Source organism: Callorhinus ursinus, unplaced genomic scaffold, assembly GCF_003265705.2.
Source record: "Callorhinus ursinus isolate GAN/ISIS: 27379988/994484 unplaced genomic scaffold, GSC_fseal_2.0 scaffold12, whole genome shotgun sequence".
NCBI lineage: Eukaryota > Metazoa > Chordata > Mammalia > Carnivora > Otariidae > Callorhinus > Callorhinus ursinus.
The window spans coordinates 49,408,880-49,428,496 of NW_027397074.1; the positions used below are offsets into that span (position 1 = coordinate 49,408,880).

General features: G+C 34.9%; 1 protein-coding gene across 4 annotated transcripts in view; it reads right to left on the reverse strand.

The window, feature by feature from the left end:
• Positions 1 to 3,875: 3,875 nt before the first annotated feature.
• Positions 3,876 to 19,617, reverse strand: part of DPY19L2 (dpy-19 like 2) — a 91,773-nt gene continuing 76,031 nt past the window's right edge. For 3 of the 4 annotated variants that reach the window (XM_025873137.2, XM_025873136.2, XM_073899052.1), the window contains 5 exons: positions 18,685 to 18,804; positions 17,578 to 17,752; positions 14,436 to 14,535; positions 12,794 to 12,919; positions 3,876 to 5,932 (listed from right to left, as the gene is read on the reverse strand). In XM_025873137.2, coding sequence (XP_025728922.1) covers positions 5,782 to 5,932; positions 12,794 to 12,919; positions 14,436 to 14,535; positions 17,578 to 17,752; positions 18,685 to 18,804 — 672 coding nt within the window. In that variant the 3' untranslated portion in view covers positions 3,876 to 5,781. The remainder of the gene's footprint in view (positions 5,933 to 12,793; positions 12,920 to 14,435; positions 14,536 to 17,577; positions 17,753 to 18,684; positions 18,805 to 19,617) is intronic. The other variant, XM_025873138.2, reaches the window with a different exon arrangement.

Genomic DNA, 19,617 nt, shown 5'->3' on the forward strand with positions numbered 1-19,617 from the left:
CTGACAATTTGTTTGGCTACCTAGACCTCAGTCATCAGAACAACTCCTGATGCTCGTTTAAGCACATGAGGGCTACTCAAAGAGATCTGATGCTTAAGAACCACTGATGTGATATCAAAGCCCTACTTTGAAGGGTGTAGAATATATTAAACATTAGAAAGTATATGTAGATCTTAAAGAACTATAAAATGAACACTTACATACTTAACACCCAGTCAAGAACCAGAACAGGATTGCTGAAGCACCCCACGGTCCCTCCTAGATTGCGTTCTCTCCTAGAAGTGATCACCAGCCTAAGCTCTGCATTAGTCATGCCTGCGTTTTTATTGTTTTGCCACACATCGATCTCCTAACAATATTGTGTTCTTTGCTTTTAGGCTATATATAAGTGGCATACATACTTAACACACATGCCCCACCCTTGATAACTTAGTTTTCTATTCTTAACATTATATTTGAGATTCAGTCCTCCTGATACATGAATAGATCATTTTCACTCCTGTACAATATTCCATTTTATTTGGTCTATTGGTGGCCCTTTAGACTGTTTTCAGCTTTTTTTCTCTCCAGGTACAAATAATGCTTCCATAAATATTCTTTTTTTTTTTTTTTGAAGATTTTATTTATTTGACAGAGACACAGCGAGAGAGGGAACACAAGCAGGGGGAATGGGAGAGGGAGAAGCAGGCCTCCTGCCAAGCAGGAACCCGATGCGGGGCTCGATCCCAGGACCCCGGGACGATGACCTGAGCCGAAGGCAGACGCTCAACGACTGAGCCACCCAGGTGCCCCTCCATAAATATTCTTTTGTAAAGATTTAAAAATTTTACTTATTTGAGAGAGGGAGAGAAGGAGCATGAACGGTGGGGAGGAGCAGATGGAGAGGGACAAGCAGAATTTGTGCTGAGCATGGACCCCAACACGGGGCTTGATCCCACAACCCTGAGATCATGACCTGAGCCAAAATCAAGAGTTGGATGCTTAATCAACTGAGCCACCCAGGCACCCCGTTTCCATAAGTATTCTTGTAATTGTTTTCCCTTGCATATTTGTACAAGCATTTCTTTAGGGTAAAATTGTTGGTTGCAGGGACTACATGCTTTTAAAATTATTAGGTAATAACAAATTATTTTCCAAGACAGCTGTACCAATTTGTCCTCCTACTACAATTTCATGAGATTTCTTGTTGCTCCCTGCTCTCACCAATTAGTATCAGACTTGTACATTTTGTCATGTGGTTTTAATTTACATTTCCTCATTTTCTTCTAAAAGTTTTAAAGTTCTGCCTTTCTAAGTTCTTGACCCATCTAAATTTTATTTTTATACATGAAGTTATATACCTATTCTTTTCAGATTTTCCTTTTGTTTCTCATGGTTAAAAAAAGAATTTTCAAAAAGAGATTTTTTTCTTCCCGTTATCTCTAACCCTACCTCTTTTGAGAATAGTCAATGGATTTATCAAAGAATATGAACAGAGCTACAGAGAATATAATTTCTAAAGATTAAGAATATAGGGAGTTATTACTGGACATAAAACTCCACTGCTTCACATGAGGCCAAAAACTGTTGAAAATTTACTAATCTTGCTTTCTATGTCCTATTAAGAGAAACTCAGGTTAGAGTAATAACTGTTTAAGAAATTTCATACATAAACGTAACTTAAAAAGTTGACAGTATCCAACCATGAAATTATGATCACTGAATCTTTAAACAGGTGAGGCACTGAGATTTTGAAACTTGGTATTTAATATAAAACATGACATATTGAATATGGTACAAATTATAAACTATTTTAGACAGCTGAAGCATAATCTCCAGCCTACAGAGTAGTAAGAATATACTAACTCACATGGCATCTTCATCAACATTACTAAGCGCTCAATGACAAGACAGACACTAAAAATCAGTACCTGTAACACAGACAATCTCAGTGCTGGGCTAGGCCCACATAAACGTGGGTGAATGTAAAGAGGCAATAGACAAAAGGAAATGCAGTCTTTTAACAAACATGAATAGGTACCCAACCTCAGAAGCCATGGAACAAATGTAAATTAAAAAAATAATAATTCTGAGTGTCACAAATTAGCAAGAAATAATTTTAATAAGCCTGACCAATGTCAGTGAGGGTGTTGTGAAATGAGCGTTGTCGTACATTGACTTCGGGTGGTGTATATAATTCTTTTGCGAAGGTAATTTGAGGCAACCTGCATTGTAGGCTTTAAGGGTATCCACATTTTTTAAATGAAATTTAACTTTATGGAATCGATCCTAAGGAAATAATCTGAAAATCAAAAAATCTTACTGCACTAAAATATTCATTGTAGTGTTGTTCTACATACACATACATGCAGTAGCAAAAATGGAAATAGCTCAACAGTGGTTTAGATACATCATCTCTGGCCACACACACACGATGGGATATTAGGTAGCCATTAAAAATAGTCTCTGTAAAACATTTCCATATCTGCTGTCTGTATAAAGAACAAAACCTAAGACTGTTTGAATTATGTTAAAAGAAAACAAGCAAAATATGACTACAAGTTGGAAGAAAACAGTAAGACAGTAACTGTGCTTGTTTGAATATTTTTCCTTCTTTCAAATTTTTTTCAAAACAAAAATTCCATGAGTTCCTATTGCTTGTATAATAGACACATACCAAATGAAATATAATTTTATTATTAAAATCAGCATGAGAGGCGCTGGGTGGCTCAGTTGGTTAAGCGTCTGCCTTCAGCTCCGGTCATGATCTCAGGGTCCTGGGATCGAGACCCACCTCGGGCTCCCTGCCTAGTGCGGAGTCTGCTTCTCTCTCTCCCTCTGCCCCGCCCCTCCCCCACTCAGGTTCTCTCTAATACAATTTTTTTAAAAAATTAAAATTTACATGAAAAGTACTCAATGTTTTTTGATGTGGTGTCTATTAGCAGCAAAAAAGTAGAAGACACGTATCATTCACCGAAGCTATACATCAGCTTCTGACAAGTAGAAGATGGGGGGATGGTTCTAGCTTGTGTGCAACTCACTTCTAGCTATAGTTTCAAATAGATGTGCATAAATATGATCATAGGAAACTAAGGAAAACTCTTCATTGCACTGAGGAAAATCTACCCATCACCCAACCCACAGTGTTCACTCATAGTCTTCACATTTCAAAAAAGTAAACAATAAAAGAAATGCAGGGAAGAAGCCAATAGCATTATTTGTACCAAAGCAAAAGCGGTAGCCCGGTATTCCTATTTATTGACACAGAATGAACGTAGAACTGTTTGAGTGCTCGCTTCAGCAGCACATATACTAAAATTGGAACGTAGGACTGTTTGAAATTCTGAGATGAAACAACCTACCATGTAACTTGATATTACTAAACTGGTTATTTAGCGGGCAGGGAGAATGAGCATATGGAACTAACGTTTGTTGAGTGAATAGCTACATGTGCCGAACACTTTAACACACTATCTTACTAATCCTCATCATGACACTGCCAAGTAGGTAGTGTGAGTTCTAATTTCCAGGTGAAGAGACTGAAGCTCACAGTCATGCAACATGACGAAGCTTAATTAGCACAGTGCCTGGCATACAGTAAGTACTCAATAAATACCTTTTGAATGGATGGTAGGTAATACGCCCAGTAAATAGAAGTGCCAGGATTTAAAATTAGACCCATCTGGTTACAAAGCCCACACTATTTCCATCACAGTACACTGCCTTCTGTGTGAGATGATGCAGAATTATTTTAAAATGGTTAAGAAAGATTTATTGCCGATGTAAACACAGTTAATAAATTCAGGGACTTGTGATTTCTACCTTCACATCAGAATTATTTCAATGTCCAAATGTATGCTTGGGAAAGGATGAGAAAAGATAGAAAACACACAGAGGATCTTCAAGGGTTTTTTTAATTTTCAGATATACATAGTACATGAAAGTAACACAATCCATATTAATACATTTTATCTGTATGGAATACTTAACTAGTTAATACTATTCTTCCCTTTTTGTTGTTGAATTCTACCAACTTCTTCAAAAACTATTTTTTATGACACCATGGAAAATGTGTTAATTTTATGAATGTTAGGTTTTATATCTTTTTTCCGTCTTTGCCCCACATACCAAAACAAATTATTTGAAAATGTTAAAATAAGTAAAACATGGCACGCTTTCTTAGCAGCTTTGCATCCTGTTAAAATATTTTACAACTATAAAAGTTGAAAATAATTTTAATTGTTTTCCTATGTGTAAATCCACATAAGTACACTTTTATAAAATATTTTATTAGCTAATACAGCTCTTCTTTTAAAAAAATTCTACCAACTTCTTTAAAATATTTCCTATGAAAACATCATCCAGAATTTTAATTTTTATGAATGTTAGATGTTAAGTCTCCTTTCCTTCTTTGCCCCATACCTAGGCCCAAACAAATTACTTGAAAATACTGATGAAATGGGGCATGCTTTCTTAGATGTTTTGTATCCTGTATTAAAATATTTTACAATTATAAAAGTTGAAAAGTAATTTTATTGGTTTTCTTGAATATACTCTCCTACCTACTATACACAAACTAACCTATAGAATTAAGTCATTTTGTTTTCCCAAATGTGGAGGACCAAGAACATAAGGGAATCACAAAAACTCCGAGATGATTAATTTAAAGTAGACAGATATTAAAATAGTAGCATATTCACTGTCTCTCAAGCAGAGAAAGAGTGTTTATCTTTGCATTTGGCAACATCTTCAAGATAACTATTTCCCACTTTCAAAGCATTATTGTTGCATAGGTTTTATATTGGAGGAGGAGATTTATAAAACATCAGTTTCCTCATCCAAAACCAAAGGTAAATGAGGATTCAGAAATATGTTATTAATGAAAGATGATGATTAGAAAGATGGTAATCAGAAAGAAAGACTATGTCCAGTGAGTACAGGGCTATCAAGATGAAAAATGCCTTTGCTTCATTCAGGATCTAGGATCTAAAAATCTCATATGATAAATTTAGCTGGATTTTCTTTGCTGATTATGTTTTAACCCCCAAATTTGGTCATGTACCATAGCAATTTTTATTTTGCCTGGATGTTAAAAGAAAACCCACTGGATTACAAAGACAGATTAATAACCTGTTGAACTTCGGTTGGGAATTAATCAATAGAAAATACTTATCTGGTTGGGTAAGTAAGTTTCAAGAGATTCAAAACATTACAAAGTAAGTTGTTTTTGAAAATATTTAACTTGAAATGATAAAATAAATATTAAAAGCTATTGAAGATCTTTCCCGAGGGCTAATAAAAGCAAACACAACCTTAATAGACACATGGTTACACACAAATTTCCTCACAGAGGTAAAGAAGTTGTGATTAGTATCAGGATTTTAAGGAAGTATCTTTTCAGAAACTGCATTAGTCTATTCTAAGTGATTTAAAGAGTTTGAGCTGGTACATACTGGCACTAGAAAAATCTGAAGCACCCAGTTGAATACAAAAGGACTTAAATAATACCTTTCATTTATTGAATTTCATTGTTCTTTTACATATATTTTTTCTTTAGAACTTTTAAGATGGACATTTGGTTTATGCAGTATGAAATGATTTAATCATTTAAAGAACAAGCTTAATAAGGCTGACATTCAATGGAAAACAATGAAATAATTTACCTTTTAATAATCAGAATAACTTGAAACCATTTTTATTATCTTCTTTTTATGGGTCCCTTATTAAAGCTTGTGATTTTTATTAATGTAAATAAGGCAAAGTGATTGCTTTCTACACACAGTGTGATGGGTTATCTTGTTTTCAGTTAACCTTTAGTACTCTGTACATACTATTTTGAAATACTGTGGTGAAGTAAGGCCTCCCGTCCTTGAGCAAGACGCTACATAAGGGAGGATTAGCTGTATTGGAAGGGTCTTCCACATCCCAAATTTCCAGCATACTGCAACCAGGCCTAAAAAAAAAAAAGGGCACATATATATCCATATTAAAAATGCATTCATATACGAAGAGAATATATAAATTATAAAGTAGCTCTAAGATTTTTAGAGACTTTTTTTAAAGATTTTATTTATTTGAGAGTGAGAGAGAGAGAGAAAGAGATAGCAAGAGAGAGTAATGAGTGGGGAGGAGAGGGAGAAGCAGGCTCCCCGCTGAGCAGGGAGCCCGATGCAGGGCTCCATCCCAGGACCCAGAGATCATGACCTGAGCTGAAGGCAGATGCTTAACTGACTGGGCCACCCAGGCGTCCTGAGACTAATTTATTTAATAAAGATTTTATTTTATTTTTTTTAAAGATTTTATTTATTTATTTGACAGAGACAGACACAGAGAGAGAGGGAACACAAGCAGGGGGAGTGGGAAAGGGAGAAGCAGGCTTCCCTTGGAGCGGGGAGTCTGATGCGGGGCTCAATCCCAGGACCCTGGGATCATGACCTGAGCCAAAGGCAGACGCTTAACAACTGAGCCACCCAGGCTCCCCTTAATAAAGATTTTAAAGTATCATTTCAAAAAATATAAGTTCAACACTTAAGGATAAAAATGAAATTAAGTATATGTTGCATTTTCATGTTCCACTTAACCAAATAACCAATATAGCATTAAACTTAACAGTAAAGGTCCAATATACATTCAGAAATACATATTTAAAAATTTATTTTCAAAATGAAATATACATAAATACATTTTCTAGGTGGTAACACCATCCAGACATAAGGCCCATGAGTAGTAGGAGACAAACTGAAGGAAAGCTACTCTAATTCCTGATGAATTTCACATTTGGGGGCTTCACCTAACTTAAATTAGCATGAAAACATATAGTCCAAGGCAAGGAAGGAAAGCTCTTGTTTGACAGATTTGTTCTCCTCCACCCTTTCCTATTTTGGGTGGCTATATGATTGGACTGACTGGTATACTAGTTCTCACTAGGGAATATCCTTGCATTAGAGGCAGTAAAGGGAAGAAGTCAGGCGAAATTGGCTATTATTTTTAACAGCTATATTGAGGAATCATTTATGTACAATAAAATGCACCCATTTATGAGTAAAGTTTGATAAATACAGGGAAATGTCTATGGAGTGTGAGTGTGAGTACCACCATAACCGTAATACAGAAAATTCCCAGCACTGAAACAAGTCCCCTTGAGCCCTTCTGCAGTTGGTCCCCTCGCTCCAGCTTAGCCCAGGCAAACACTGATCTTTCCGCAATATAGTTTTGCCTTATCTAGAATATTCCAGATGTTTATACTCACTGCAGCTTTCATATGTTACATGATAACAATATCATCCCTTTTCCTTCAATCTATACATGTATTTGTATTTAAAATGCATGTCTTACAGCGGACACAGTTGGATTTTGCTTTTGTATTCAGTCTACCAATCTTTGCCTTTTGATTGGAGTGTTTTGTCCCTATTCACATTTTTGATTACTGATATTGTTTGATTTAGGCTTTTTCCCCTTTTTTCTGTTTGTTTCCTCTTTTTTGATTGTTTCTCTTTCTTGACTTCTTTTATGTCAAGCAAAAAGTTTTACTATATCATCTATTTCATTTATTGGCTTATGCATTTTTTTTGCCTTTTTTTGTGTTGCTCTAGATATTAAAACAGGCATCTTCAATATATCACAATTTACTTAACATTAAACTCAGATTATTTCTAGACAATCATACATTTTATTTTCATTTATTCCCTTGCTTGTGCTATTGCTGTCTCATATATATATGACTTATAAACTCAAAAATATAATGTATCATCTTTGCTTTAACTAGTCACAGGGTTTTAAAAGATTTTCAGAGAATAAATATATATGTACATATAGTGATTAATATTTATCCACATTTTTACCATTTCCAGTGCATTTTAGCCTATCCTGTGTATCTGAATTTTGAATTATCATTTCAATGTCAGTTGACTTCTTTATGAAAAGAAGTCAGATGTTTATCATATCATTCTTCTCTTGCTTTTTTCAAGATTTTCTCTCTTCTCCTTGTTTTTCACCAGTTTGACTATGATGTACCATTGCATGGATTTCCTTGGGTTAACCTAGCTGCGTTTGTTAACCTTAATTGGATCTCTAAGTTAATGGCTTTCAGTGAACAAGAAATTTTTAGCCAACATTTCTTCAGGTATTTTTTTTCTGCCATTTTTCTTTTCTTTCATTCTTCTGGTACTATATTACCCATGTGTTGAACTACTTAATAACACACAGGTCTCTGTGGCTTTTGCTATTCTTCTTCAATCTTTTTGATCCCTGTTCTTTGGATTGGCTGCTTTTTCTTGACTTACCTTCAAGTCATTGATTTTTTTCTGTTGTCATTTCAAATCTCTTGAGAATTTTAAAGAATTTTCCTTCATTTATTATACTTTTCAGTTCTAGAATTCCCGTTTTTTCCAGGGAGGATGCACTGATTTCACTATTGAGAATCATATCTTGTCCTTTATTGATATGTCTTCCTTTAGTTCTTTGAACATATTTTCCTTAATTCCTTGAATATAATCATAACAGCAGCTCTGCAGTCTTTCCCTGCTCAATCCTACATCTCAACCTATTTGAATCAGTTTCTACTAACTTTTTTCTTGAGTATTGGTCAGACTGTCCCATTTTTTTGCAGGTCTGGTGATTTTGAGTTGGAAACTAAACACTGGAGAAAATACCTGGCAGTGAGTCTGGAATCTGTTTTGTTCTTCTGATGACTGTTACTTTCTTGTTTCTGTTCTGGTAGAAAATTAACTTGTCTGGATCTCCTGTCTTGTGCAGCAGCTATCTCTGCTCAGTTTTTTCAGATTCCAGCTACTTCTTTCTTTTAGCCCTGGGATTTTCATTGAGTTTTTATCAGCCAAGGATTTGGGCAGAGTTATATTTGGAAATCCATCTTCTCCATACTTCCCTTGCTTTGGGGGTTTTCCTCAGAATGTGTAGTTGCTTTGTTATCCCTTATTTCTGCCCTGACACCTTGAACCAGTAATGACTCTGCTTTCTGCTTCCTAGGGTGTGTGCAAGTTGGGAAATGCACATGGTGAAAAGCACAGGGAATTTGCAAATCTCACCAGAAGTTCTCTTTCAAGGATAGATATCTTGGGGCACCTGCATGGCTCAGTTGGTTAAGCACCTGACTCTTGGTTTCAGCTCAGGTCAAGATCTCAGGGTGGTGAGATCGAACCCTATGTTGGGCTCTGTGCTCAGTGCAGAGTCTGTTTGAGATTCTCTCCCTCTCCCTCCCCTTCTGTTCCTACCCCTGCTCATGCTCTAAAATACATAAATAAAATCTTTAAAAAAATAAAAATAAATAAAATAAATAAAAAGGATAGATATCTTGCCCTAGTTTCCACCTGCCCTTTTCCCAAGTTCCCAGAGGTTTCCCACAGGCATGTGCAGAATAGGTTTTAGGCAGAATCTATATTCAGATTTTAGATTTTGGTCTTTCTGTAGTGCTCTTGCTTCTAAAATGTCCCCTTCAAATATCCAGCTGCTTTGCTACTCACAGCTCATCTGTCACCATCTGTCCCCTCAAGCCAGTGGGCTGTGATTTTCTGCTATAATAGAAGAAGGGAGGGGATGGTTTAGGAAGTGCTCTCAGGCAAGTTCACAAATTCAGAGAAGTCCTTCAAGAGCAAATGTTTCTAAGTTTCTCCCTGCTTTTATGTCATTTCCCAGAGACTTCAAGTGGTTGTTTTTAATACCATTAAACCTAACTTTGGATGCATCCTGTTAATTGAAGTATATGCATTTGGAACTATGTCCTTGCTTTAAGTAGTGCCACGGTAATTCTTAATTCCAGTTCCAATTCACGTAAGTCTCAATTAACATGACACTGAGTTCCATGGAACCATGCAAAGCACAACATAATTTTGACATGCTCAAGTTTCAGTTAATATAGTACCACACAAAGTGAAGAGTGCCTGTGTTTTCACCCAGTTCTTATAACTGTAATCTCTGGGAGCAATAAGTCAAACTCTTCTTGCCAATATTAACTGAACTCCCTCCAAAACTGTTTCTTATGGGTCCTATGTTCAAATTCTTTGGGCCTTCGACAGACCAATAACTCCTAAAATCAGTTTGTCCAAACTATAAAATCCAATTAGCACTTTTCATTATTTTCTTTAACACAGCCTTAGGCAGTTAGGTAAGGAGTATGTAATACTTAATAGAACAGAGTTGTAGAGAAAAGTGGAAGAAGCCAATATTGTAAAAAGAATTGCCTTGAGAGACAATTTGCTATTCCTTCTTTAGAACTTATTCCTGGTGTCTCAGAAGGCTATTAGTGATAGCTGTAGAATGATTTTCTAAGTCCCAGAATTTTAGAAGAATTCTTCTTTGCATAAATATTTATTTGTATATTTAGGGTAACTTTTTATTAGAGTACAATTACAGAAGTAAAAACACACAGATCTCATATAAAAAACATGCCAATCAAGATAGTGAACACTATCATTAAGAAAAAAAGTTCTTCAATCCCATTCCAGAGGGTCTTTCCACCACCACCTCTACCCCCTGGTTCCACCACAGCCAACCACTATTCTGATTTCTGTTCCCATTAGTTTTGCATATTTTGAACATCATAGAATGGAATCACATAGTATGTACTCTTCTGTGTTTGGCTTCTTTCATTCAGCATATTTTTGTGATTCATCCTTTCTTCACACATCAGTATTTTGTTCCTTTTTATTGCCTAGCAGCATTCCATTGTATGAATATACTATAATTTGTTTATTCAGTTTTCTCTTGATCATTGGATGTTTCCAGTTTGAGATATTATGAACATCCTCGATGGACAGATATTTTTATATCTCTTGTTTAAATTCCACAAGGAGTACAATTGCTGAGTAATAGGGCAAATATATACTTAAATTTTTATAAGAAGCCTCCAAATACTGCTCCAAAGTGGTTGTATCATTTTTATTCCCATTAGCAATGTAAGAGATTTCTAGTTAATCTGCATCCTTGACAATATCTGGCATTTCAGTTTTTAAGATTTCATCTGTTCTAGAGTATATGTTAGAGTATCCCATCACGGTTTTAATTTGCATATCCCTGGACACTGATAATATGAAGCATCTTTTCATGTATTTACTAGTCATCACATATTTTCTTTCATGAAGTATATCTTCCCAAGTTTTTGTCCATTTTCAATTGTATTGTCAATTTATTATTAATTTGTAAAATTTCTTCATGTAAAATATATATCTCTATCAGACACACACTTTACAAACATTTTCTTCCAGTCTGTAGATTCCCTTTTCATTTTCTTAACATCTTTTGAGGAAAAGATTTCAATTTTGATATGTATGATTTATTGATTTTTTTTTAATGGTTAGTGTTCTGTGTTCCAAGAAATCTTTTAATTTTAGCTTTTACATTTAGTTCTGTAATCCATGTCGAGTTAATTTTTGTGTATGGTGTAGTATGAGTCATGGTTCACTTTTTCTTCTGTACAGATATCCAGTTAGATCAGCAACATTGTTGAAAACACCTCTTTTTGCACTCAGGTAAAAAAAAAAAATTATTTTTTAATTTCCTTTGTGGTTTTTTTTCTTTGACCCATAAGTTATCCATAAGTTTATTGCCTAATTTCCAAGTATGTATGGATTTACCAGATATTTAGATGTCTAATTATTAATTTTTAATTTAATTCTGTATGACTTCAAATCTTTTAAGCATACTGAAGCTATTTTTATGGCCCAGCGTATGTTTTCCCTTGGTGAAAATTCCATGTACCCTTTAAAAAAATATATATGCTGCAGAATGTATTTTTCTGTACTGTTCTATAAGAGTAATTAGGTCAGGCTATTTGATACTGTTTGATGTTTCTATCTTTTAATCCTTACACTCTTTTTATCTAATTTTCTCAGTAATAAAAGGAAAGTTAACACTCCCAACTATCACTGAAAATTTGCTTATTTTTTCTTTATATTCTGCACATTTTTACTTTGTGCACTTTGAAGCTCTGTTTAGATATGCACATTTTAGAACTGTTATATATTTTTGATGAATTAATCCTTTTGTCATTATAAAATGTCCATCTTTATTTGTGGTAATACACCTTGATTTGAAGTCTACTTTGTCTTAATAAATTTTAAAATAATATAATGTACACACACATCAACATTATGATGTTCCTGTTTCTTCTTTTACAAGATGCCATTTCTTCCTAGATATATTAGGTATTAAAATTACATATTAAAATTAGCCACTAGAACTTATGAACATCACTTTTCCAAAATGTTTTATGATCTAATTCCTAACTATCCATATGAGAAATGAAAATTCTTAATGTTCGACTTAATACAACTAAGAACCTCTTAGGTCAAGGAGTCTAAAAAAAAGGCCTCAAGATATCCATTAACCATTTTAGAATTTTGTGATTTTTCAGAAATTAAAAATTATAGTTAGGAATGTTTAAATTACTTTGACTTCTTGAGTTACCTGAAACTTTTCTCATAAATCTTGTAACTTCAATGTTATCCAGTTGTAGTAAAAAAAATGCTAATGTTTCACACTGCTGTAAATTCAAATCTGTATTTCATACATCTAATACAAATTATCATAAGAATTTGAAAAAGTATGAAGGAAAGCAACATTATTTGTTAAATTAAAATGAAAAAATCTGGGAGCTAAAATACACTATAGTTTCTTGAAATTAGATTCTACTTAAATGATACTTTCCTACATGAAATAATTTTAAATAAAATACTAGGATAATATTTTAATGGAATTTATTTAGAATAAAAATTCTTAAAGAATCACAACTATTGTAATAAAGTAAAACAGTTGTTGCTTAAAGATATTCCATATCATATAGCATAGGGCTCATACTCACTTAGTTCTCACAACACACCATGCCTCTTCTAAAATGTAATAATTCACATGTAACTCCAACAATTTATCTCTCACTTCTTTTGCAGATTTTCGACTATATGTGGAATAAACTATTTTTGTCCGGGCCCTTTACATTCAAAACACAAGTTAAAAATTTTTTTAATAAGTCATAATAGAATGGACTAAAGAAATTTTGCTAGTAAATTAAAATCTCAACACTCACTGGATGGAGCACTGGATGGAGCATTCATATATATGACCTCAAGCAGCATGAATTGTTTGGGGGATAGCACAGATTATTTTTGGAGAGAAGTTTCCACCTTCCTACTTATACTTGGCATGTGCTAAAACTTACAGTGGTTTGAATTTTATATGTACTGCTTGTTAGTGTTTACCAGAACAGACAGACATAAACTGGTTTAGACTCTAGACCTGGGTAGCAGGATAATAGTTCAGGATATAAATTTGCTTTGCATATGCATAAAATTAATCTGCTCACAGAACACATTCAGATAAAGGTGAACAGAGTGAAAACAGATTTTGGTAGATAATTTCACCTATTGAAATTACCCAAAAAGCATATGAATTGAAGTTGAAATGTAGCAAATCATACATTCAGACAGAGGGCATCTAGTGTAGCAGTCAGGAAGCTTGACAAACAGGATTAGTCACCAAAGTACAGTACAGCTGACAAGTTGGTCCTAAATACGAGTTTTTATGAAATCCTGAATAATTACCATTTATGCATTGGATATTTCTTTTCTTTAACTTATTTTATTTAAGTTCAATTAGTTAACATATAGTGTATCATTTGTTTCAGATGTAGAGTTCCGTTATTCATCCGCTGCATATAACACCCAGTGCTCAGTACATCACGTGCCCTCCTTAACGTCCGTCACCCAGTGCCCCTATCCCCCACCCAGCATTGGCCATTTCTTAAAATTTCAAACATATAAGATGTTCAATGTCCAAAACCAGATATAAAGCTTTAAATGATTTAAAATTTTACCTCTAATAATAGGCCAAAGATGCATTAACAGGAAAAGATTACCCTGACAATGACTAAAATGATTAAAATAATTTTTAAAGGTATTTAAAGAAAACAAAGCTTGCATACCTCAATGAAAACCAGAGTTCTCATAACTAGCTAGCAAAACACACCCTAAATTTTCATAAAAGCATGTAATATAGCTAATGTCATGTACTTTTTCTGTTAGAAAATGTTAGTTATAGGCCACAAGTAAGAGAGAGAATGGTTTCTTAAATCAGGGGAGGGGCTTGTGGGGTTCAGAGCAGGGGCCGGCCAACTATGGCCCTGGGCCAGATCCATCCCATCTCCTAGTACTAGTACTCAGCAGTTCTACTGGAACAAACAGACATACAAAGCTTCATCATAAATACGTGACCTTTGCACTTTGAGAAAAACTAGCTCTTTTTTTTTCATTTTTCAGAGGTTTATTAAGCTTCCTTTAGAGTCGAAAGGTACAAATTACGATTTCTGGAAGGTTATTATATATTTTTAAAACTTCCAGCATGAATATGAAGATGAGAGTGTGTGTGTGCATATGTAAATTTTTCGCTATTCTTAGGAGTCAATATAAGTTGTAAGCATGTCTGGTTGAAACATTCGATCAGTTGCCAACCTCAAGTCTGCATCCTCGTAATGTGGGTGATTCACAATGGGGTGAAGAGTAGACAGCTTGACACTGGCCATCGTAGGCATGGCACCTGCAAAAACAGCATCTGAAAAACAAGGATATATTCCTTAGTGACATATTTTAAAGAAAACCAAAGATCATTACTTATCTATAATATTTGAACTCAAATTAAGAAAGACGAAATACATTTAAATAACCACCATTGGCATTATTCTTTTTCTTTGTTCAATATTGTCTACTATGACAGCTGGCTTCTGTTATCTCTGTGCCAGGAACTGTGTTAAATAAGTATACTAGGATTAAACAATTTAATTTGCACAGCTTTATGAAGTGGGTTCTATGTTACTCTTACTTTGTAAATAAGGAAACTGAGAGCCAACAAAGTAAGTGACTTGTCCAAGACTACACACCTAGGCGGCACCAGAACCAACCCTCAGCCACTTCAGTACAACTTCCTGCCATGTTCAAGCTCAATGTAAAAGACAATACTACAAAAACACATATATGACCAGAAAGAATTATAAAACTTCATATCTTGTTCTAATAATTTAAAATGCCAAGAACTGAGAGACTGTTACAAAGGGCAAGTCTAATGCTACATCTTTTATGGTGAAACTGTGTAGTATCTTGGAAGACAAAAATGTTTACTTACCCTCTGGCACTTCTCTATAATAAATTATTATATAGTTTTGAAGGTCATTATCATTTTTTAAAAGATTTTATTTATTTATTCATGAGAGACAGAGAGAGAGAGAGAAAAGCAGGCTCCCAAGGAGCAGGGAGCCCGATGGGGGACTCGATCCCAGAAGCCTGGGATCATGACCTGAGCCGAAGGCAGATGCCCAAACATCTGAGCCACCCAGACACCCAGGTCATTATCATTTTTAGTCAGCACAGGAAAATTACAAATAAGAACAAGGCATGTCATTCAGATCTACCATAAATAACTGAATGTCTACTTGCAAATTAAGTATTCTAAATGTAACTTCAAATGAAAATCTTTACATATGATTGAAATTTGAAGATATGTAAGCCAATCAGTATAGAAATATGTATTTACTATCACAAGGTTCAGTAATTAATGATGAAAAGCTCTTAGGCTAGTGCAGTGGTTCTCAACCAGACGTGATTTTATTTCCTAGGGATATATATGGTCAATTTCTGGAGACATTTTTGATTGGCACACTGTGGGGGAGAGAGGAGCTGTTGGCAACTTGTGGGTTGAGGGAAGGGATGCTGCTAAATATTCTTCAATGCACAGGCTAGTCCCTAAATGTCAATAGTGCCAAGGCTGAGAAAATGTGGGTTAGAGGGACCCAAAGCCCAGGGACACAGTTATCAGGAAGAAAGTATGTGGGTCTGTCCAGCAAAAGCAGGACTCACTGAAGAGAAACCATCTATGGCAGAGAGAAGGGGAGAAATACTCTGCACAGTCTTCACTCTTGATGGTGAGATAAATATGAACAAGACGGGGAAAGAATAGGATACTTTCCTATGTTTACTGAAGTCTCCACATACACTCTACCAAATGTATTAGAAAATGTAGATCCTTTTGACTTGACAGAGCCTCACTAATACATGACTTGGTAAGTAGACCATGGGCTGGATTTCAGTTTCCCCTTGTCCTCTCAACTGAGCACCCTTATGCAGTACACAAACTATACAACCCTACATGGGGGACCTAAACACAAGCATTAGTCTCACCCATACTACAGAACATCATGCTGCTTTTATTTTTTTTAATTAAATTTATTTTATTTTTGAGAGAGAGAGAGAGAGAGAGCGCACACAAGTAGGGGCAGGAGCAGAGGGAGAAGCAGGCTCCCCGTAGAGCCGGGAGCCCAACATGGGACTCAATCCCAGGACCCTGGGATCATGACCTGAGCGGAAGACAGACACTTAACCAACTGAGCCACCAGACCCCATCATGCCGCTTTTAATAAACATGTGGTAACCACGAGGGAAGTCATAATAGAAGGATGAAAAAGATTTATAAGAAAATCGAAGAAGAGGTGGCTAAAACTGAAGTAGGAGGAGTTTGTGGGAGTTGTCTTAGGATAAGTTGCCAAATGTAGGCCCTCTCTGCCAGGAACCCAAGACAAACACACTGGAACAAAGACAGAAGCAAGAAAAGATTCTAAAAGTAGGTACCTCATAAAGTTTGGAAAAAATAACTGGTAAGGGGTAAGGGAGAGTAAAGGGAGCACCCACGCCTTATACTCCTACAGGGAAAAATTCACCAGAGGATTAATTTTAAAATTCTGATTAAACTGGTCTGGCAGCTGTAAGTGATGAGGAATTGTCACTTCTGAAAACCTGATATCTGAGTTGAGGCTTATAAAAGTTTACCTTAACAATGGCTAATTAATAAAATGGTGACTATCAAATAAGCAAATGAGGAAATCACCCCCAAGGAGTCACAGGAAAAATTTAAATAAGCCACAGTGAAGAACTTGTGCCACAGAAAATTACTAAATTTCAAAAATAGTCTTGGACAAGATTATGGATTACTTATAGAAAATACTGTAGAATATACTTATTCTCTGGAAAGATTTTTTAAAAAATGAAATAAATATCTGCTTCAAGTGGTTTTGGATAAAGACAGGAAGAAAAAAAGGTAAGCTAAAATGATATTTTGGAGTATTTACAAGTAGAATTTATACTCATCTCTTTGAAATGATTTAGTGAAGAAAATAGAGTATCTGAGGTTTTAACTCGTCTTGTGTGCAAATGGTTTTACAGAGTCGGATGAGAGAGCACTGACTGAACTTATAGAAAGGGCATTGTTGACCTCCCCATGGTCAAAAGTATCTTCTCCAGTGGTCTGTTCACAGGTGTGAAATTTTGTTATTGAAGATTTGTCATTGTTAGGGTTAAAATACGATAATGATCTCAGCATTACAGTACATAACTATGAACAATCATTAATTCCTCATGTTAATTAAAATTCTTGACAATTATCTAGGAGGCATCTAAAGAGGGCACAAAATTGTTTTTTGAAAAGGTTTGACTCGGTGGACACTGCAATTAGCATGCTCAAAATCTGTGAGTGAATAAATGACTGCATGTGTCTGTTTCTACATTTCTATAAATACCTAGCTATACACAGAACTAAAGAGCTACATACCTGGTCTGGTATTATATTTGATCCATTGTATCAGTTCTTCCTGAGGCAAATTATTAAAGTCTCCTATTATGCTCCATTGATTATGGAGGTTTGCACAACCTTGTATTGACATCACTGTTAGAATGCCAAAGATAACATTCTCAAAGTGAACTCTGCAAAAAAGCCATCCAAAGAGCTGAAATGAAAGAAACCATTTATTTTTAATTCTTATATCAAGAGTGCTATAAGGCCAATAATAAACTCTTACCTTGCTACTTAAACCAAGGTGGATTATCATTTGATACTATCAATGCACTAATAATATAATCTAACTGTGGTCACCTATTGTTTAAAAATAGTACATATTTTGGAATTATAGGGCCTAGTAAAAATGGAACTTTCTTTATCCTCAAAAGACTAAAGGAAGAAGCACACCTCATCCTTCTAGTACTGATTTACTACCAAGGATTAAGGTTAGCAAATCACAAAAATGAGAAACATCCTAGAGCTAAATCCTGTAATATCTGGCTTTAATGGACATCTAAAATAACTATGGAAACCCCACTAGCAGTAACACATATACTCCTATCAGGAAAATGAACATTATGATATTCTAACACAAGACTCTTTTCATCAAAACTAAGTAAGATGTTTCTAGAAGTACACTGGTCCCCAAATTCTAGCTTCTTTGTCTAGCTCTTTTGTATATCAACGGTAAGAGAATGCCAGAACTGACAACTTTTCCTAGGGGTTCTCTGAGCCAAACAGGACAATACTAGAGCAATTACCCTGCATCTACTCTAGCATTAGAAGAACACTTGAGGATCGTTGGGGTGGGCCAAGAAATTCTTGCCCAGACCTCAACTCCAAAGGCCTATGTCTGTGGATAGAATACTAACATAGGGGAAAGTGTACCTTCTCACTTATCATAAGAGTATCAGTTAAAACCTAGGAATAATTTTCAAAGCTACTGGAAATTGCTTTTATTATTCATAATTGATCATGAAATAACCTTTTAAATCATTTAAACCAAGTGTTTGTATATTTTGGATTACTCAGCAAAGCCATGGTAACTACAGTGCTGTTGCTATAGTTACTAGTGTAGTGACACAAAAATGAATACATTACCCGTCGAGAGCATATCAAGGAAGCCATAACACACATGTGAGGTGTTAAAAACAACTTCAGCCTCATGATTAAAACGGCAAGGACAGTGAATGCTAACAGTTGCAATGTGTGAAAAATCAGCTGTAAAAACAAAACAAAATTATATTTTCAAATTAATAATATATATTAAAACTATTACCATTCATTAGGACAAGGATCTTTTAATTTAGTAATAAGTCTGGTAATATTTACTCATTCATTCAACAAAGATTTAGCAAATGTGTATTATATGCCACCTACTGTTCTGGGGACTTTGGATACAAGAGTGAACAAAACAACAGTTAGCAATTTCTGCCCTTGTGAAGCTTACATTTTAGAACATTTAGTAAGGAAAGACAAAAATAGTCATGGCAAGTAAATGAATCCATTATATAGTCTCTTAGAAAGTGGTAAAGGCAGTGAAGAAAGTGGAACAGGGAAAGGGGCCTGAGAGTGCAGGGTGTGGTATGAGGTTCCAGGCGGGAGAAGTTGCAATTGCAAGTAGGACAATCAGGGAGAGCCTCAATGAAGAGGTGGCATTTGAACAGGACCCTCACAAGGTGAGGAAGTGAGCCACAGAGACATACAAATATGGAGTGCTTCACAAATTTGCATATCATTCAGTCAGCAATAAAAATTGTAGAAAAACATAATCTAGATTATTTTTAAAGTAATGGAATTATATATATAAATATTTGTACTGATGAGTAGGACACCCATTTTATTAAGATGGGGTTCCACCGAGCAAAGGTTTCAGACAAAACTTTTCTAACAGACATATTCATAAAATATCAACCAATTCTTCACAAGAAAAATAGACAAAGAATTAATGCAACCAAAATTTAATACATATTAACTAAATATGTTCTAACTTGCTAATACTCAAACATTAAAGATAATAAGATATTTTCATCT